Source organism: Echinops telfairi, unplaced genomic scaffold (genome assembly GCF_000313985.2).
Source record: "Echinops telfairi isolate 266 unplaced genomic scaffold, ASM31398v2 ScPeMD7_7473;HRSCAF=8511, whole genome shotgun sequence".
Lineage (NCBI taxonomy): Eukaryota > Metazoa > Chordata > Mammalia > Afrosoricida > Tenrecidae > Echinops > Echinops telfairi.
In genome coordinates, this window is record NW_022111377.1 from 12,158,189 (window position 1) to 12,178,301 (window position 20,113).

Here is a 20,113-nt window from a genome sequence, read left to right on the forward strand (position 1 = left end):
GCCGCTTGTTTTTCTTTTTCATTGCTTTTGTATTTCTCGATTTTCCTTCCAAATTGCACCTGCAGTTCAGAGGGGGAGATCTGTGTATACACACCAATGCAAAGAGTGATTAAAAAAAAGACCCTGGCTTTGTTCAATGGCATAGTGCCATCATATGTTCGATCTCATTCCTGGGTGGGAAGAGTCAGCATTTTTAAGCTATGAAGTTTCACGTGTCACAAGAGCTCAACCCATTTTAAGAAAAACAAACAAAAAAACAAACAAACAAAAAAGAAACTGGATCCCACAGGGATCTTTCCACTCTCCTATGCCGTGACCTGCTCTCTGGAGGCCCGGGAAGAGGAGGATGTGCACAAAAGAACAGTCACTTCTGAAGCCCTGCGTATCTGCATAGCAGAGAAGGTTTCAATCTGGTGTCTAGATAAGCACAGTGCTAGCATCTTGTTCTTGGCTGCCACGGCGGGGGAAAAAACAATGTGGCCAGGCTGGCCCAGAGAGGGGCCAGGAGAAATTTGGTGGACTGAAAGTGGAAGGGAAGAGGGAAAGGGGCAAGTGTTCTTGTGAAAACAGTTGAAACAGGAAACCTCATCGTGAGGCGAGCACCTCCCATGAGAGACTCAGTGAAGGCCTTGGGCAGGCATTGTTAGACACTTACTGAGGCATGTTAAGTTCTCACAACAACCCCAGGAGTTAGGATGCATGAGTTGTCCATTGAGAAAAGAGAAGCGCAGAAGATCAAGCAGCTGACAGAAGCCACTTAGCTAGAAGGACTAGAGCTATTTCTTCAGCATGCTTCAAAAAATTTCCTTTTTCTTTTTCATGAACATTAACATTTATCAGAGGGCTCCTACCTGCAAACTGACCTGCTGTTTTCCATAAATTACTGAATTTAGAACTTCACAACAACTCATATCTTTATGACACCGATTTCACAGGAAATCAAAGCCAGAGTGATTTGTTTAAGGAAACAGAGGCAGTCAGGGTTAGAATCAAGACCCGATGCGACATCTGCTGCTCCAGACAGTATCCCTGGCCCCACTCCGCCTCCTGAGGTTGGGACCGGAGAGCTCCTTTTCCGTCAGTCCTCTGGCACTTTCTGTGGGTTTGGGCAACGGCTTTCCATTCTTTTTCATTTCATTCTGTGTGGAACTTTCTCACACTGTCTTCCGGTTGACTTTCCCAGGTGAACGAGAGTAATAACTAACATGGGTCAGTCAAGCAACCGTTTCAAGTGAATGGGTTAGGGGATCGCGTTTAATCCCCGCCAGAATGAGTAGGTCGAGTTCTTTCCCTCTGATTTTACAGAGGTGGAATTGAGAAACTTTACAGAGAGCAGTTGATCAAACTTCCCCCCAGATCAGACAGCCAGGGAGCTGTGGAGTCTGGTTACTTGTTAAGCAAACACAAGAGGATGTTTTGTCAGGACAGTGTCACCCAACACAGAGATGGATTCATTTGTTAGCATGGTTGTAAGTCAAAGAAAACACGCCCAGGTGTGGTTTGTTTGTTTTAAAATTAAAGATACAAGAGGAAGACGAGAGGAAGATGATGAAGGAGGGCTCTTGAAGAGGCCGGGAGATACAGCTTAGGGCACAAATGGAGAAATCAGCAGGCTGGAGGCCTCTTCCACTAAGAGGGGAGTGAATGAAATGGATGGGCCTCGAATGTGCAGGATGGAGCCAGTCATCCTACTGTACATGGGCTTTCTAGTTTCTCTGGACTTGGACTGCTCAGAAGGGTCAAAGGCAGCGGCGTTAAGGAGCAGTCTCTCTCTGGAGATTTGACGAGCAAGTGAGGTTCAAAAGAAAGCGTGACTTCATTTTTCTTGGAATCTTTTGCTCAATCTTGCTGATCCCGATGCTATGATGATTCGTCTCCTCGAGTTCCGTTTTCTGGGTGAACATATTAGGCTCTACATCTGCTTACTAAGCCTCATGGACATGTTTCTTCGTTTGAGTTCTCCAAGAAGCAGACCCATGCCAAAGACCCGAGTGCAAGCAGTATATGTGCAAAGGGGGAAGTGGTATTAAGACATATTGAAGAGAAGGAATCAAAAAAAATGTGACTAAGCCTGGGCCCATGATGGGCAACCGGAATGCAATCTTGCTAGGAAACCCTAGGGCTCAGCATAAAAGATAGATTCCAGAGTCATCCCACCCAAGATGCCAGGTCTTAATCATCAGTTCTCCTCTGTCACTGGTGGGGGTTTGCTGCTAGGTTTGTTGATTCTTGGGCCGTTCTAATCTACACAGTATGTGGGCATCGTGGCCTCTGATGGTCAAAGGAGGGGGAAAAATGAGGAGCTGATACCAAGGGCTCCAGTAGAAAGACAATGTTTTGAAAATGATGATGACAACAAACGTACAAATGTGCTTCATACAATGGATGGATGGATGGATTGTGATAAGAGTTGTACGAGCCCCCAATAAAATGATTTTAAAAAGAAAAAAAATGCCTGTAAGAAAAGTTTCGTTGCACATACAATTAAGCTGTACCCATAAGAGGGAAAAATGAGTGAAAATAAAGTTCACTGCTCTGTCAATTAATCTGTCATCCTCCAGAGAATATTATCAGAATCACGACTATTGTTCTTTCTCCTTTTTAAAAGATATCTAAGGAATAATCCATCCAAGTTCTTTGAAGTAGCTGTCCTGCAGCACTTTGACTTTATAGAAGGCAGTTCCAAATTAGTGACTGCTGGTGGATTTTTGTGCTAGAATAGTCCTACCTATAAAGCCCAGGGAGGAGAAGTGACTCTCTTGAGAACAGTCTAAGTTCAACTATTTTCTTGAAGAGAGTTCTGAAGTAATAGACCATTTTCACTTTTTAGACTAGGAACACTTGTGACAGTAAGTGCAGTATCCATGGACGTGCGGACAGAAAACCTGAAATCATGGTGGTGGTGGTGTTTCACAATCATTAGCTCAACATTAAGACGACCTTTTAGTTATACATTTTTTTTCCCCTCTCAAAAATTCATGAGTTCAGGGAGGGGGGTGGTAAAAGTGAGCAGATGGCAAGGAATAAAGGAAGGAAAAGAATGATTTGAAACTGATTGAGGTAGCAATTGTCCAGTACTGCTTAATGTGATTGAACTCTGGAATGATATGATATCTGTATTAATTCCCAATAAAATGATGGGACATAAAAGATTTAATTTCAATAAAATTAAAACAACAAAAAAGCCCCCCGCCCCCAAAGAAAAGCCACAGGTCAAGTGACGTCACTCTGCCCTTGGGGGTAGGAGTCACTCAAACCTGACACGGCAAAGGGCCGAGAGAGAACTGGTGTCAACACTGTGCTGCGGGCTACTCCCTCTTGCTTTCTCAGAGTCAGCTTTGCTGTCTCACAGATGCTGTTATTTTCTGTTATCTTTTTGTGCCAGCATTCTTCTGTGTTGGTGGTGGAGCAAATCTAAAATGGTCTACTCAAATATACTCGGAATACAGCCATTCCTAAATAATCACTGGTAATAACCAGATATTTTTTTGTTAGTAGACCTGGAAATGTAATTATGGACTCAATATTATGGAACATGCACTTTTAAAATGTTGAAACATGCTTAAAGTAAATTCACCCCAATGCTGACTGATATAATAGAATCTCTTCTGATTCATAGTGACCTGCCCATGGGCTGTCATCTGTATGGAAGGAGATCGGCAGGTCTTTGTCCTACAGAATGACTGGGTGTGCTTGTTTGAACTGCCAGTCTTTTGGTTGGCAGCTGAGAACTTATCCAATGTAACACCAGTGCTACTTATTGGATATTAGGCTCCAGTTATTTTTAACTTGGGATATTGAGTGGAAATGTATAGCTTCCTCCCTCAATACAGTCTGATCATTCACATTAATCAAAACCAAACTGTCTTAGTAATCTAGTACTGCTATGAGACAAATACCACAAGTAGATGGCTTTAACGCATAGAAAGTTAGCATCTCACTTTGAAGAGGCCTGAATTCTGCACACCAGCTCCAGGGAGAAGCTTCTCTCGGTGTGTCAGCTCTGGAGAAAGGCTCTGATCACCCTTGCACAGCCATGGCCTGGCATTCCTTGGAGATCTACATCCAGCGTGCCATCTATCTTCTGGGTCTAGAAGAGTTTTAGCATAGGGATACTGGGTCCAAAGAATGAACTCCACCCCCGATGGTCTTTCTTGGTGGTAAGAGAAGAAGAGATCCCACTTCTCTGCTCAACTCTCCTTTATTGACCTGTAAGATAACAGGTGATGCAAGCCACACCGCAGGAAACCCCTTCATGAGGGATGAGGGCGGTCACCTGAGTTAGAAGTTGCCTCTCCCACAGTTATTCTTTACAACAGATGCGCCGATCGCATCAGATAATTTCACAGCGATGTTGATGCCATTATGTAACTGCCACATTGTATCCATCTGCAATGACCACACTACTGAGAATCATGGCCCAGGAAAGTTGACACATACTTTTGGGGGCACACCATGGACACCAACCTTTGACCATCGATTCTGCTCAGACTCATGGCCACCCTGTGTGTCTGTCACAACAGACTGCTTTTAACAGCTGATTGTGTTGGAAGTGGATCACCCGACCTTCTCCCCATCACACCCACCCCCAAGGTCCCTGCTGGTGGATTTGACCTGCCAATCTTTCTGTTAGTAGCCGAGCATTAACTATTAGCACCATTGGGGCACCTGACCTCAACTGAACCATAGCAAGCCGTGAGCGGAGGGCATGCTCAGTGTGGGGCACAGAGCTGGTCTCCCCTATGTTGTCACTGAATAGCACAGTGTCAGGCCCAGATCAGCTATTTGACAAATAGTTGTTCATGCACACAAAATACATGTCCTATCGGCAAAAGATAGTCAAGATGGTGATCTTCTGATTTTACAAATAAATTTCTGATGTGCAAGTATGCAAAAAAAAAGAGAAAACAATCCTCCTTTATTAGATCCCATAAATGTAGCTATCTGACTCTCCTCTCTTGTTCACTCTTATGATACTTGTTACAATGACATAATTAGAATCAACGAAAGATAGGAGGTTTCGGCCAATGTCGATACTATTGGCCGAAATGCCACTGCCTTTTTCGGTCAAGGTCTGGGAGCAGGATCTCAGAGGAAGAAGCCTGATATTTGAGATCCGGGACATTTCACACAGCCCAATCGAACAGCAGCACCACCTGTTGACGCCTCCGGGAGAAACAGTGTATAAATGTACCACCAACACACACGATCATTTTACATTTCCTTGTATTGTCTGCCAAACGCAATATCAGACTTACACGGCTTCCTTATGTGTTTATAGCCAAAAGATAAATAAAGGAACCTAGAATAGATGAACGTGCGTCGAAATAGAAGTCTTTTTGTTTCCACATGCTCCTTTCAGAAGAACAAGCATTTATCATTGCTTTCCAGTAAAAGTAAGCTTTGGGGTGGGGGGGCCCCGCGAATATCAAAGGAATCCCTAACCCTTCGTCAATTGTTAAGTGAAACCATCTCGCTTGTTGATTAGCCACTGTGCTTCAGACTTGAGAACTATCCTTTCAGTTATTCAATATGAGTATTATCTGCCGAGCGCGCAATCAGTCTCCCGAAACGAGAGTGCAGCGGAAACACTAACAGAGAGACACCCGGTTGTTGTTGAGAGCATTCTGACTCCCGAGGACGCCCTGCGCAGCGAGTCGGAAGAGACCTGGGCTCCCCGGGCTCTCAATGCTCTGGGCCCTGGGCAACCATTGGATCGCCAGACCTTTGCTCTCAGACGCCTCACAGGTTTGGCTGGGAGCTGAGCACTGGGCCAGGCAGCGTCTTCTTCGTGAAGGAGAAAGATCAAGTCCTTTCCTCGTGGAGTTTATATTCCAGAAAAGGGAGAGAGACCAAGCAAAAGAAGACAAAGGAAAAAGAATGCCCCTACCGATGACCTCGGATGCATTATAGGGAGAATGACACCAGAATCATCAACACAAGGAATTCACACTTGAGCTGAAACCCGAATGGGCGTCCCACGAAGGAAAAGCTGCAGTCGGAAGCTGCTGAAACTGCGGGGGTCGAGGAAGTGAAAGGCAGGAGATTGGAGGGTAATGAGATGGATGAGAGTGGCGAGTGGAGCGGGAAGAAGAGCAGCCATAGATGGATCCTATCCTGTCTAGTGAGCTGTGATGTGGAAGTCAGGTGGTTTTTGTGTGTGTGTTGGTAAAAAATGGTACACTCGTGATGAGCTTTAAGCAGCGGCAGGACATAATCCAAGTCACATCTTTCCACGGTCAATTTGGCATCTTTGAGAAGAAGGGGCTTTAGAAGAAGTTCTAAAGCAAGATCTAAGTGTGGTGCCCTAGGGTGAACGCAGTGGGCATGACGAGACATGGATGAGCGAGGTTCTACTTTGAGGAAGAGGCAATAGATCCTGCAGTTGCCCAGGGAAAGCAGCCCTAGCCAAATAGAGGTTAAACACTCAGCTCCTGACCAAAAGATTGGAGGTTCAAACCCAGCCACAGGAACAAGATGAGGCAGTCTGCTTCTGAAAAGATGATGGACAGCTCTACTCTGTAACACATGGCGTCACCATGGCTCAGAAATGACTTGATGGCAACAGGTTTGGTCTTTGGTAGTCTGCAAACCATCTGTCTTCTCTCTCTGTCCTTCAAGGCAATACCGTTCACCGAGATGAGTGAACGGTTAGCCTCCCAAGTTAGGAGTCATCCTGGAGCCTTTCGGTTTTCACTCACTCTCCAGACAACAATCCTACTGCCATTGAGTCAATTCTGACTCACAGTGACCCTGCAGGGCAGAGTAGAACCGGCCCATATGGTTTTCTAAGCCATACTCTCTTCTGATCACCAGACCTTTCTTCCAGGCAGCCAGGGGGTCAGTTCAAACCTCCAGTCTTTAGATTCATAGTTGAGCACAAGCCATTTGTAACACCCAGAGACCATGTTCGTGAGGTGTTCTTATAATTAGAGGACAACTAAGAAGGGGCTACTGGAGACATATAGAATAAAAGCCCATCAGTATAACAAGCTCTGAATGAGAACCGAACACTGGTCATGTATGAAGACTTCCATGCGCCTTATTTTAAGTGGCTAGTCATGAACTTGGTAGTTAATAAATGATTACAGCTTGATCAATAAAATAAAAATGGTTGAAGTTTATGGCCTCTGGTTGGCCCAAACCATTTCATCTTAGCTGGTTATACAAAGGTTGCTATTTGTGATGCTATGTGCCATAAACTAGCACAGGTGATTTGCTTTCATGAAGAGTACAGCCAAGGTGACCCTTTGGAGGGATGATTGATAGTGTTTTGTTTTTGTTGTTGTTTGTTTGTTTTGTTTTGTTTGTCATAATATTACCACTAAAGTAAACCAGAGTAATGCATAATCTGTGGACAAGCAGACAAATTCTGGGCTCCCAATTAACTCTAGCCCCAATCCTAGCCCCAATTCTTATAACATGGTCCTGCTCGATATTCACCTTCATGAAGAGATCACTGAAGATAAGGGTGCTACAGCAAAGCGTGGTGAAAAAAGCAGATGGTACTGAGCTATCAATTGGAAGAGTATCTGGGATGTTAAAGGCTTGTATTCAAACAAGCAGCTATCTAAGCGAGGCATCAACTAAGTCCACATTGAAGAAGCACACCAGCCTGTGTGACCCAAAGATGATGATAACAAAATCCAAATAAGATGAAGGGAAAAGTGTCAGAGCTTACAATGTGGACGCCCAATTTGTAGAAGGCTGGAGAGGGGAGTGGGAACCCAAAACGCATCTGCAGAGCATCTAGTCCAATTAAGCTTTTGGCAGATCGTCTTTAGCCACAGGTGAGGGACTCTCAAAGCTTTTGTTACTGCCGGCTTTCCCTTGGCCCCAGGAACAGGGAGGCAGAGTCACCGAGGAGGCTGCAAACCACCAAGGAGTTCATTGACTAGCTCGAGCTAGGGGCCAAGTGCTAAGGCACCAACGCAGTGGCCACCAAAGACAAGGACCCCGGCCTGGGGCACAAGCCGAGTTTTTATACTCTCTACAGGTTAGGTAAACTGGGTGAAACGATCCCCCTCCCCCTCCCATAGCTCAATGACTTCATCTGGAGACAATTGGTTGTGCAGGTCTTGTTGGTTGGCTGGCTCCACTCTCGGACGATCCAATTGTGGTCACTCACGACTTTCCAGGTGCGGTCAGCGTCACTGTGATCACTCGGACCTTTCCAGGTGTGGTCAGCGTCATTTTGGGGGAGAGGGTGACTTTGTTAGAGAAACGAAACTCAAGGTTGTTAGAGAAATGAAACTTAGGCCTGCCTTAAGAGGCTTGGCCTATCATGGAGTCACCGCTGCCTTATACTTTGCTATCAGACAGAGATTATTGTAAACTTGATTATGGTAGGTGGAACTATAATATACTATGATACTCGGTCAGCTGACCTCCTTCTTGAGCCAACCTGAATTTGTTTTAGACGTAAATATTTCTTGCTTTTTCCAAGACATAAATTTCTTCTCTGGCTTTTAAAATATGGCTGGTGGTCTTACTTTTTATGTTTATCTTGACATTATTATTATTTTATTCTCTCTGTTTCACTTCATTTTTTATTATCTCTGTTCAGTTTCCCAGTCTATGAAGCACATAAGGGTGGCTGCATAGAGACAATACCTGCTGCAGTGGTTTACCAGGGTCGGGGCAGAGAGGTTGGTGGGGGCTGGGGAGCAAACAATGGAGGCAGGAGGGGGACAGAAGCAAGAGAACTGCTTGTGATGCTGTAGATGCAGCTCCTTTTAAAGCAGTTCAACTATGGAAGTGTATGATAGGAGAATTTTATATTAATAAAACTATTTTTTTTTAAAGAAAAAGACCCTGTTCACAGGGGCCTTCTAAGTCACAAACCAACGACAATAAAGTCTACACAGCTTACATTTGAAGTAGAAGACAAATGTATTATTAATGTTACTAGAGGTTCATTTCGGATATGAAACCAATTGGCAGAGCAGAAAAAGTAAATTACTTTTACTGTAAAGCTCAGTATAGGTGAACTTCCAGGTTTCAACAAGTTTGTGGGAAAATTCCATCCTCTTTTCTTTCGACTTCCCCATCAATATTGTGAGGCTCCCTTTCTGTAACTGAATGCTTTTGTTTTATAAGGATGAGGATTCAAATTCTTCCGTTTGTTATCTTCTTAGGTGCGAAGGCTTAAATTGGTATGTGTGTAGGGTAACATCATACTACCATTTTTTTAAAGCTGTCTTTAAAAAATTCAATGGCGGTGAATTTTGATGGACCATATTATTACATTTTAATTTTTATCAGCAGTACAGAAAGCTAGGCATTTTGTCACATGAGAACATGACCGCAACCACATGAGATGACCTGAGCAGATGGGCAGCTGGACAGGAGTGGGCGCCAGTTCGGCAGCAGATGTCAACTCGAGAGAAGTCAACAGATGCGGACTTTTAGTGAGGTCTGTCTCTAAGAACACAAAGGAGCACAAAGAAGAACTCCACTGAGGACCCAGTTGGAGGTTCTTGGTGGACCTTGTGACAATGCAGTTGGCATGATGTGATCAGAGAGAGTATTTATTCAGACACTAAAAATCCTGCATAGGACCAGTTCATTTGGAAAGAATCATAGAATAAAAAGAATCTGGGATCCCAAGCTTCTAATTAGAATTTATGCCACAAAATTAAGCGAGAACATCGTTCCCCTAATTTGTTCATTATTTAAAAAACAAAAAATTTTTGTGTCAATCCTTAATAAAACAAAACAAAACCCAAAAAAGTTGACCAGGCCTTTTTTTGTTTTGTTTTTGCAACAGGAAGCTCAACCCTGCTAGCTAATAGCTCTACTAAATTCATGAACCACATACCCACGCTTTCTTACATCCCTACATCAGAGGGATTCTTAAATACACCTTTTAAATAGTTTAAAGGTATTCTTAAAATGTCAACTCAAGTCATACAAAGGCTTACATTTATTTCACCCATTGCAAACTTCACAAATCATTATGGTGTTCTCCAAACCACTTATTGTTAGAGGAGAGAACAAACACACAATACACTTTAACACATGTCTCCTCAGCTTGGTGCTAGCCAGAAATCACTGAGTTTGAAAGTTCGCAAGACAATACGGTGAAGACAAAATGGTCTAAAATAACATCATTAAAAAAAAATTTTTAAACAAAACAAAACTCCAGTGTTATATTATAATTGATTCATTTTATATAGGTTTCAAATAGTTCAAAAGGCGGTAGGGATGCGTCCTATTTAAAATTCTTATTCCAGGATGTACATTCTTTTCAGTTTGTACCTTACTGTATTCGTGTTGCCGGAGCCCTGTTCGCTCAGTCTGTATCTGCTGTCTTCTGACGGCATGTACTCCACTAGGATTTTAGAGTCTGGGCCAGGCCTTGTTTTAGAGTTCTTCAAAATTAACTAGGGCATCTGGACAATTTCCGATCAATTGCCACAGCCACCCTTTCTTCCCAAAGCACTCTTCCTCAATCCAGTTCATCTCTTTCAGGTGACCGCTCTCCAAGGGGAAGCTGCCCTGGGCCAGCCAGATCTCCCTCACTTCTTCCTGTGATCCTAAGTTTTTAAGGAAGTTGAAAGGTTGGGAATTTACGACGAAAACGTGGTCCTGTCTCATGTACTTACTTAAGCATGCTTGCTTTCTTTTGCTTCTTTTTGAACAGACACACGGCAGTTTTTAATATATAATGAAGACCACAAGCGTTGTGTGGAAGTAGTCGATGCTGGTGCCGTCCAAACTGCAGTTTGCAACCCAGACAGTGAATCCCAGAAATTCCGATGGGTGTCTGATTACCACCTTATGAGTGTTGCATTAAAATTATGCCTGGGCGTGCCATCCAAAACGGATTGGGTTAAAGTCCTGCTCTACGCCTGTGAAAACAGCAAAGAGGATCAGAAATGGGAGTGCAAAAACGACACACTTTTTGGGCTCCGGGGAGAAGAATTATATTTTAACTATGGCAACAGGCAAGAAAAGAATATCATGCTTTACAAAGGATCCGGTTTGTGGAGCAGATGGAAGATCTATGGCACCACAGATGATTTATGCTCTAGAGGTTACGAAGGTAAGCAGCTCAAAGGGTTATCTTTGTGGTAGATTTTTTTCTCCTTTTCTTTGTGGGTGCCAAATTCAAGAGAGCATGTTCTTGTGGAGACTGTGCTCAGCAACTCAAAATTCATTGCCATCAAGTTGATCATGACTCATTGTCAGCCCGCCAGGACATGGTAGAACTACCCCTGGGGGTTTCTGAGGGTGTAAATCTGTACGGGAGCAGAAAGCCTCATCTTTCTCTCACAGAGCAGCTAGGGGATTCAAACTGCTGACCTAGGGGCTTGCAGCCCAACTTGTTACACCCCACCCCACCAGAGAGATTGTGCTAGAAAGAGTGATCACGCTTTTCGCATCATAAACGATGAGAGCATGTTCGTGAATAAATGCGACAAAAAGGCCTGAATGCTACCTTAGCAATTTATAAGCAATGGCAAGCTATCTCTTTGCACTTTTCCAAGATTAATTCATTAACAAAGTTTATACTATGGATTGCAATGTTTAGAAAGTAGTTTTCACTCTAGCTGTTGATCCAACGCCTGCCCTTTGACATGATCAGGTTGTAAGGAATACGTGAAATTAGTTAAGCATTTCTTTCCCTTTGGTGTAAGTTACTCCTGGAGAAATGGTAACAGTATTCCCTACAAATTCAGATGGTCTGAAATGACGTCTTGGCAAATTCCTTAACAGTTTGGGGCGTAACAGTTTGCAGGTGCTTGAAAACACTAATAAGCAGAAGACTAAAATGGCTGGGATTTTAGTTTATAAATAAAAATGTGGCATGTTTTGTTAATTATTTTAGAAAACTGTAGTACCACTGTCCTCTCCAACCCCCTCAAATAAGTTACACAATATGATGAATATGATTAGAGTCGCTGGATGATACGTGTAAAGAGATGTTGAACTAGCACTTTGTTATCGATATATATATACCACAAGGAAAAAAAATCATCTTCTATACAATTGATTCCTAGGATTCTTGAAGTTCAAATAAAACCAGAATGTCTTAGTTAGCTAGTGCTACTATAACAGATATATCACAAGTGGGTGGCTTTCACAAACAGACATTTATTTTCTCACACTTTAGGAGGCTGGAAGTCCCAAGACAGAGATCCTGCTCTAGGGAAAGTCCTTGTCTGTCAGCTCTGGAGGAAGGACCTTGTCTCTTCAGCTCCTACTTTCTGGTTCCTTGGCCATCCTTATTTATTTATTTTTGTTATCTATTTTATCCCATCTCTGCTTCTCTTGATTGCTTATTTAATCTCTTTTAAGATCACAAAAGAGGTTGATTTGGGATACACCCACATTAATCCTGCTTCATTATCTTCACAAAGACACCCCCATGTACAGATGGGGCTTTCACAGCAGGCATAGAGGTTAAGATTTACAGCTCTTTATTTTGGGAGGACAGAATTCAGTCCCTAACATTTCACCCCTTGGCCCAACAAAACTCACGTCATCATGATATACAAAACAAGCACACCATCACCTCATCTCCAAAGTCCTAAGTAGATTTCCAGTCCCAAATCTGATCTTCTGAAGATCTAAATCAAAGATGTGTGACAAAAAGAATTTTATGGTTGGGGGGCTCACTACAACATGAGGAACTGTATTGAAGGGTCACGGCATTAGGAAGGTTGAGAACCATTAGAAGCTAATGTCAAATCCCATGTCCAGTATTTTCTTTTAAAGCATTACCAGGAACACGTATACGATCCACCTTTCTGGCAACATCCTGTTGCTGGTATCTTCTGTATTCTCTGAGACAATTTTTTTTTAATCGTTTTATTAGGGGCTCATACAACTCTTATCACAATCCATACATACATCAATTGTGTCAAGCACATTTGTACATTCATTGCCCTCATCATTCTCAAAACTTTTCCTCCCCCGGCATTAGGTCCTCATTTTTCCCCTCCCTCCCCACTCCCACCTCCCTCATGAGCCCTTGATAATTTATAAATTATTATTTTGTCATATCTTGCCTTGTCCGACATCTCCCTTCACCCACTTTTCTGTTGTCCATCCCCCAGGGAGGTGGTCACATAGAGTTCCTTATAATAGATTCCCTCCTTCCAACCCATTCTCTCTCTACCCTCCCAGTATCGCCACTCACACCACTGGTCCTGAAGGGCTCATCCGCCCTGGATTCCCTGTGTTTCCAGTTCCTATCTGTACCAGTGTACATTTTTTTCTACAGCTTTCCGCACTTCCTTTCGAACCCTTACCAGAAATTCCCTTTATGTACATAATGCTCCCTATAGGCTCTTCAAGGAAATGTAGGCTTTTACTGTGAAGCATCTTAAAAAAAATTTCCAACTTCTACCCATGAGCTAATTCCATTTTTTAATTCCAAAATCACTTCCACGTGTTAGGCATGTGTTAGAGCAGAACCTCACTCTTCCAGAGCCCAGATAAATCTTACTTACCTAACGACTCTAGGGGAGAAATCGCACACATGGCGGCCTTCACAAACACACACTTGTCTTCTCAGTTGAGGGAGCTGTTGGTCTGATGTCAGCGTCCCGCTCAAAGAGAAGGCTTTCTCTCCGTGTTGAATCTGAAGGAAGGGCTGTGGCTCTTCAGGTCCTGCTTCTTGGTTCCTTGGCCATCTCCATGTGTCTTGTCACCTGTCACATTCCATCTCTGCTTCTCTCACTTGCTTGTTTAACCTCAAAAGACTCAAGACACACCCTAGACTAATTTTGCCTTACTAAAATAATCCAGACTGCCCCCCCACCCATGGGATTATGACCCCCGGCATAGAGGTTAGGATCTGTGACCCATATTTTGGGGGGCATAACTGAATCCATAATACAGAATAGTTTCTCTTCTTTTTTCTTAGTCAAATATCCTTTTCTATCAGCTAGATGGAAATAAAAGAACTTGAAGCTCTGTAGAAAGGCTTACGAGTCACGACTTTACAGTCATACCGCAGGATGAGATAGAAGATGCTTGTGAGCCGTTACCTAGCACCGCAGGATGAGATAGAAGATGCTTGTGAGCCGTTATCTAGCGGGTCCTTAAAGTCACAGGAACTAACTGCCTTTTGGAACAAGAGCTTGTGTGTTTCTGCCATTTCTATATTACTGGTTCTGCTCAGGTTAGGTCACCCATTTATTGCAGCCAAGACAGACAGTGCTTAAGACTTCAGTTTTTTGTAAGGAAATACTTGGTCTGCTTTCCATTTTTCCGTCCATCTAAGGAGGAGGGAAGAGTCAGGATTTACGGAACATAGAGTAAGTTTAGAAATCATATGAATGGCAACTCAAATAACTCATTCTTCAAGGAGTAAAATTGATAGAAAATTATAGGGCAGGTAAGGGTGAGGCACTCTTGATTGAGTTAAATTACCCAAGTGAGACGGTAGTCCTAGCTGAAGAATTCGATATGCTGAAGATGATGCTAAGACAGGGGACATCATATTTTGTTTTAAAATATGGTATTTTTTCTGTTTGTTTTGAGAAGAAATGTGTAGGATAGTGGTTTCCTAGCTTTAGCATTCATAAAAATCACCTAGAAAACTTGATAAAAATCAAAATCCCAAGCTCCCTTGCCCACGCATATTCTGAATTAGTGTATCCAGGGGGGCGCTCAGAAGTCCTTGTGGCAGAGTATGTTATGTGTTGGGCTGATAACTGCAAGGTGAGCAGTTTGAAGCCACCAGGTGCTCTGCTTATGAAAGATGAGGCTTTCTGCTCCCATGTAGATTTACAGTCTGAGAAACACACAAGGTTGGTGCCATGCTGTCCTATAGGGTCACTGTGACTCAGAATCAACCTGATGGCAGTGAGTTTGGGCTTTTTTTTTCTTCATTTTTTGGGGGTGGGGAGTGGGAGGGAGAGGAGAGGGCTCAGAAATCGATTAAACTCTTCTTATAAAGACCTGGGTGATTCTGAGGCAGATTGTATATTGACTAAACTTTAGGTACTCTTCAAGTCTCTGCCAATATGTAAGGTAATCTCGTAGAGATCCTCTAAACGGTTTGGAGTCCGAGACCTGGGACAGATAGCAGAACTAAAGCAAGTTAGAGAACGCAGACAAGAGTCACGGCTCTTTAACGAAAGCTGGAGGAACAAGACCGGCTGAAGCCAGAGATTATTTCAGAGTTATAGAACTGGACTTTTATAACCAGAAGGTTCCTAAATGTCAGCACCATAGTGAAGTGGATCTTAAAAAAAAAATTAACTCACATTAACTCAGAGTTGTTTGGTTTTCAAAGGGTATCTGAACTTCTCCAGCCCTCTTGGCTAAAGTCAAACCATAATCAATAATCTTAGATTTGTTTCAATTCTCCTGTCTCGTTGAACCCAGACTTTCTCATTTTTGCTGTCTGGATGTAGTTTTTTAAAAGATAGATACGGGGAAACACATGGCATGAAATGGCTTCGAGTGGCTCTTATTTATGAGATTAGATGGCCAACCCTTTACCCTTCCTGGTGATCCTGGATGAGGGTGTCCATGATCAACGACTTGGCTGAAAAGTCATTGAAAATAATTTAATTCTTCAAAGTGGATTGTGCTACACAGCTTCAAGGTTCACTTCAGTTTAGAGATCCAATCGTTTGAATCCAACCAATGAGAAGGGTGGCCAATTCTCTGTTTTGGAGAAAATACAGAAATCAAAACTGGTTTCAAGATAGCTGACTACTATTCCTTGGTGGTGTCGTGGTTACGCACCGGGGTACAATCTTCGTGGTCAGCAGTTCAAAACCACCAGCAGCCCCCTGGGAGAAAGGCTGGACTCTCTACTCCCATAAACAGCGACAGTCTCAGCAACCCCCCTGGGGCTTGTTCTAAGTCAGCATTGACTTGATGGCAGTGAGAGTGAGACTCTTTCCTCTTAAGAGGAAAGAGGAAAATCCGTTCCACAGGACAGTAGAAATGCAGGGCGAGAGTTGTTCCCAAGTCCAGGGTGCTGTATGTACCCTGCAAAAGACTGGCCAAGGGAAAAAAGGAAAAGTGTGGGGAAGAAGAGGAGGTGACTCTTGGGTGTGAGGCCACTGAGTGTGATCAGAAGTGAAACACATTTCAGCAGCCTTCTAATGGAAAAGCCAACGTTCAGGAGCATGTCCACATTCTAAATGGAAGCCACTCTTGTTTCTTTAGCCATGTTTACTCTGCTGGGCAACGCCAATGGAGCGACGTGTGCCTTTCCCTTCAAGTTCGAGAACAAGTGGTACGCGGATTGCACAAGTGCTGGGCGGTCGGACGGATGGCTCTGGTGTGGAACCACTACAGACTACGACACAGACAAACTCTTCGGATTTTGCCCCATGAAGTGTAAGTCACTATGTATGACCAAGAAAAGCGGGGTGCACTGAGCCTGGCGATGCCGCTGGAGTTCCTCTCCTGCAATCCTCTAGGAGAGGATATTCAGAGAGACTCCTCTGTCGGCTTTGTAGGTGTCCTCCAACACCCCTAAGAGAACCACAGCCCATCATTTTCTGCCTCAAAATAGCTCTTACTTTTCACCAAATTCTGTTTTTATCCAACTCTCACTTTAATGGTCAGTTATTTCTAAGATTTTAGGGCAAACAGTCCTGTAAAAAGTGCTTCATATTCGTATTCCCATGCTGTTTTCCATGCCCCAAGTGATTGACTAAACTATAGCTCAACCACAGAGTATGAATGATGCCACAAACGTGGGCTTTCATGGAGGCAGACATACATAAAAGGTCTCCAAGATAAGAAGGGTCTAGATTTTGTGTCAATGTAGTCAGTCATGAATCATGGAATGGAATGGATCATGAAAATGAGATTAGTAATACTCGTTTTTAAAATTTTATTAAATCATTTTATTGGGGGTTCTTACAGCTCTTATAACAATCCATACATCAATTGTATCAAGCAGATTTGTACTTATGTTGCCATCATCATTTCCAAAACATTTTCTTTCTACTTGAGTGCTTGGTTATCAGTGCTTTTTAATCCTCCCTTTCCTACCCTCCAACTCTTGTGAATCCTTGATAATTTATAAATTATTTTTATTTTCATATTTTGCACCATTTGCTGTCTCCCTTCACCCACGTTTCTGTTGTTAGTGCCCTTGGGTTCGGGGTGGTGGTATTGTACGTTGATCATTGCAATCGGTTCCTCCTTTCTCCCTCTTCTCCCCCCACTTCCCCCCACCCTCATGTAAGTGATACTCTTCTCAAATTTCATGTACACAGCTTTGAATTCATGAAAATCATTTATAGGCTAGAAGGTTTTAAAATAAAAATCAAAGTGTTACTGCAATCAGGCAATATTGAAGTATAGTGGTGGGAAGAGGCCAGCCTAGATAAATTCTTGGGATCCTTTCTCCATTTATGAATCTATAAAGCAGACTTGGGGTGTGGTGGAGGTGGGCATCACAGCTAGATGGCAGCTGGAGCTCAGGAAGCAGAGAAAGGAAGAGTTCGGGACTTATGCTCCCCATCCATCCACATCTCCCTCCAGCTGCTGTGAGCTCCCCTTTGCCTCTTCTTCCCTCTAAACTTCTACCCCCTGCCTCTCACCTGCCTCTGCAGACTCGGTAGACCAGAGCCGCTTATGCTTTGTGGCTTTACCCAGTACTCGTACCTGCTGCCCTTCAAATGGGCAGGGTAGAGCCAGGTCATCAGATGGAGCCTGCCTATTCATCTTGGAAATGTATTTGCTTTACTAATACATTTAGAAATGTATTGGTTTGAAGGGTTATAAAATGTCTGAACTCTATTGGAAGTCTTTTTGTCTGAAACAAAAAAAGAAAAGAGAATAGCCCTCCCCAACAAGATAAAGTAATGTTATTTTTCCCTAATATTTAACGAATCGTTTCTCCAACATGTCTTTTGTAGGAATAGAACTTCCAAAATATTACGGCGTTCCGTAAGGATGGGGATGTCATGCGCACATTTTTACTGTGCTGCATTTAGATGTGTTGACAAAACCAGGGCTAGATGAATGAATGATTTAATGAATGAAATGTGGGAAACAAATGTTAAGTCATTCATCACATATAAAACTCACCTTCCATGATGTGTGTTGCCGCCTCTCGAATAATATGTTCAGTCAAATATTTCAGTTTTGTTTTCCAACAAAACTATGTGTGTGTTTGTGTCTCTCTCTATATATGCACACACACAGGCACACAGGCAACTTTACACTTCACACAGCCCTAAGCCGAGCCCCAGGCTGCACCTGATGACATATATATAGACACACACATATCGATATCTGCTAAATGTAAAAGTAAAATAACTGTAGAGGGTAAAAAATTAGCTTAATTTTAATGTGCCTTGTATTTTTAGACATATTTTTTAATTTCAAAGAATTTTGTAATTTTCCAACCTATTTCATTTTCCTTGCTTGCATTCCTTTCAAAAGAACATTTTCTTGTTTCCTATCCTTAAATTAGCAGGTTCAATACAGGAAAGTGAGGTGCTAGCTTTTGACCTGGAGACACCTAATGTATGTTCTTCATGGTCTTTTGTGCTGTTTGTTGCAATGTCCCTCCTTGTATTTCGCATTTGTTTCCAAGAACCACGAGAACAGGAAAAGGAAAAGACCGTTTTCTTAATTCTCCATAGCTCGCAGCTGTAGCTTCCAGTATCCGCTGGGCTGGCCGACCATGGAGATTTAAGCTCTCTGGAGAAATATTGAGTAGTCTGCCTGCCTATAGGTTCATTGAGACCTTTTTTCCTTACTTGACTTACAGTGCAAAACACTCCTTCTTTAATGAATGGTCTCATTCCATTTCCCTCTTTGGTCATTAATATCCCTGTCTTTCTTCTCTGGATAAGAAAGTATCCCCACCCCCCTTAAAAACCCAAACCCATAGTTTCTATCCTATGATAATCTACACTTCAAAAATCCCAAGACATCCTTATCAGGAGGTAAAACGATTTGTTTAAAATGGTGTCATATTTGAATAAACTCTGAACTGGTCTCATTTCAATGATTTCCAGAGCCATGGGAAATTGTCCGTGTGGACAATAAATCAATAAGGCTTAAGATGGCCGTACTTTAGTCTCTCATTGCTAGTTCCTTTTTATATATTTATTTATGCTGCAGTCTTATAGCTAAAATATCATGGACGTGTCTACATTGTTGCCTGAATGAGATTTTGGTATCGTTTCCTCCTCCACGGGCTCTGGGACCTCCAGTTTCATATCACAGGGTGTATGTCGTGTGGATGACATACTTCTCGGATCACTTCCTCAGCAGTTACAAACCACAGCTGGGCACAGAGTGAAGGGTCCAGACTAGGCCACCTTCTTAGCAAGTTACACCCTTCGCTCCTTTCCCTCTTCCTCATCAAGGAAACAAGAGGGTTGCATCTTCATGTGGAGCAAAAACTGTAAGTAGCATCTTTGCCCTTGAAAAGACCAAAAAAGAAACTCCCACACCATTGAAGCACGTCGAAGCATTTTGTTTTATTGTTAAGTTCCTAAATAGTATGGAAAATCCATAGGTGTCTAGTGATAGAATTGGCTTGTTATAGAGCACACCCTGGTTTACGGAGTCTATTGAGAATCAGCGTAATAGGGCAGGAGACAGATAAGCTAGAACAACTAGCAACCAGCATCCATTAGGTGCTGGGGGTCTCATACAGATTGGATATATTCGAGAGAGGAGCAAGCAAGACTCTAAAAGCTGGTCACTTGACCGCGGCCCAGCCGGGTGAGTGGCAGCCTTGGTGTGGGGTCTACTCTTCCCTCCGGGGCCTTGTATTGCTAAAAGGACTACATTGGAATCTGCAGGAAACACATCTGTTTTTTTTTGCTGAGAGAAGAAATGTATTTATTTTCTTTCTCACTTTTATCTTGACTTGACGTTGGGGTGTTGTTCCATTCATACTCAGTGTGCGCATCTGCCTTTCTTTCCAACGCTTCTGATCCTCAAAGGCCCCGTGGAAAAAGAGGGAGGCGATGCCTCCTTTTCCTTCTGTGGGGCATGAACGAGCTTGGATGTGGTGGATCCTTTGCAAGCGCTCTCTTCATTTCGGGAGTAAAGAACAGCTCAAAGACACTTAAAAAAAATTTTTTTTTTAAATCAATTTATTGGGGCTCATACAATTCATCACAATACATAGATCAATTGTGTAAAGCACATCTATACA

At 42.9% G+C, this 20,113-nt stretch overlaps 1 protein-coding gene across 1 annotated transcript in view; it reads left to right on the forward strand.

The window, feature by feature from the left end:
* Positions 1–20,113, forward strand: part of MRC1 (mannose receptor C-type 1) — a 101,320-nt gene that overhangs the window by 5,952 nt on the left and 75,255 nt on the right. Inside the window, exons 2-3 of the mRNA XM_045285614.1 lie at positions 10,646–11,047; positions 16,141–16,314. Of these exons, the coding sequence (XP_045141549.1) occupies positions 10,646–11,047; positions 16,141–16,314 (576 nt within the window). The remainder of the gene's footprint in view (positions 1–10,645; positions 11,048–16,140; positions 16,315–20,113) is intronic.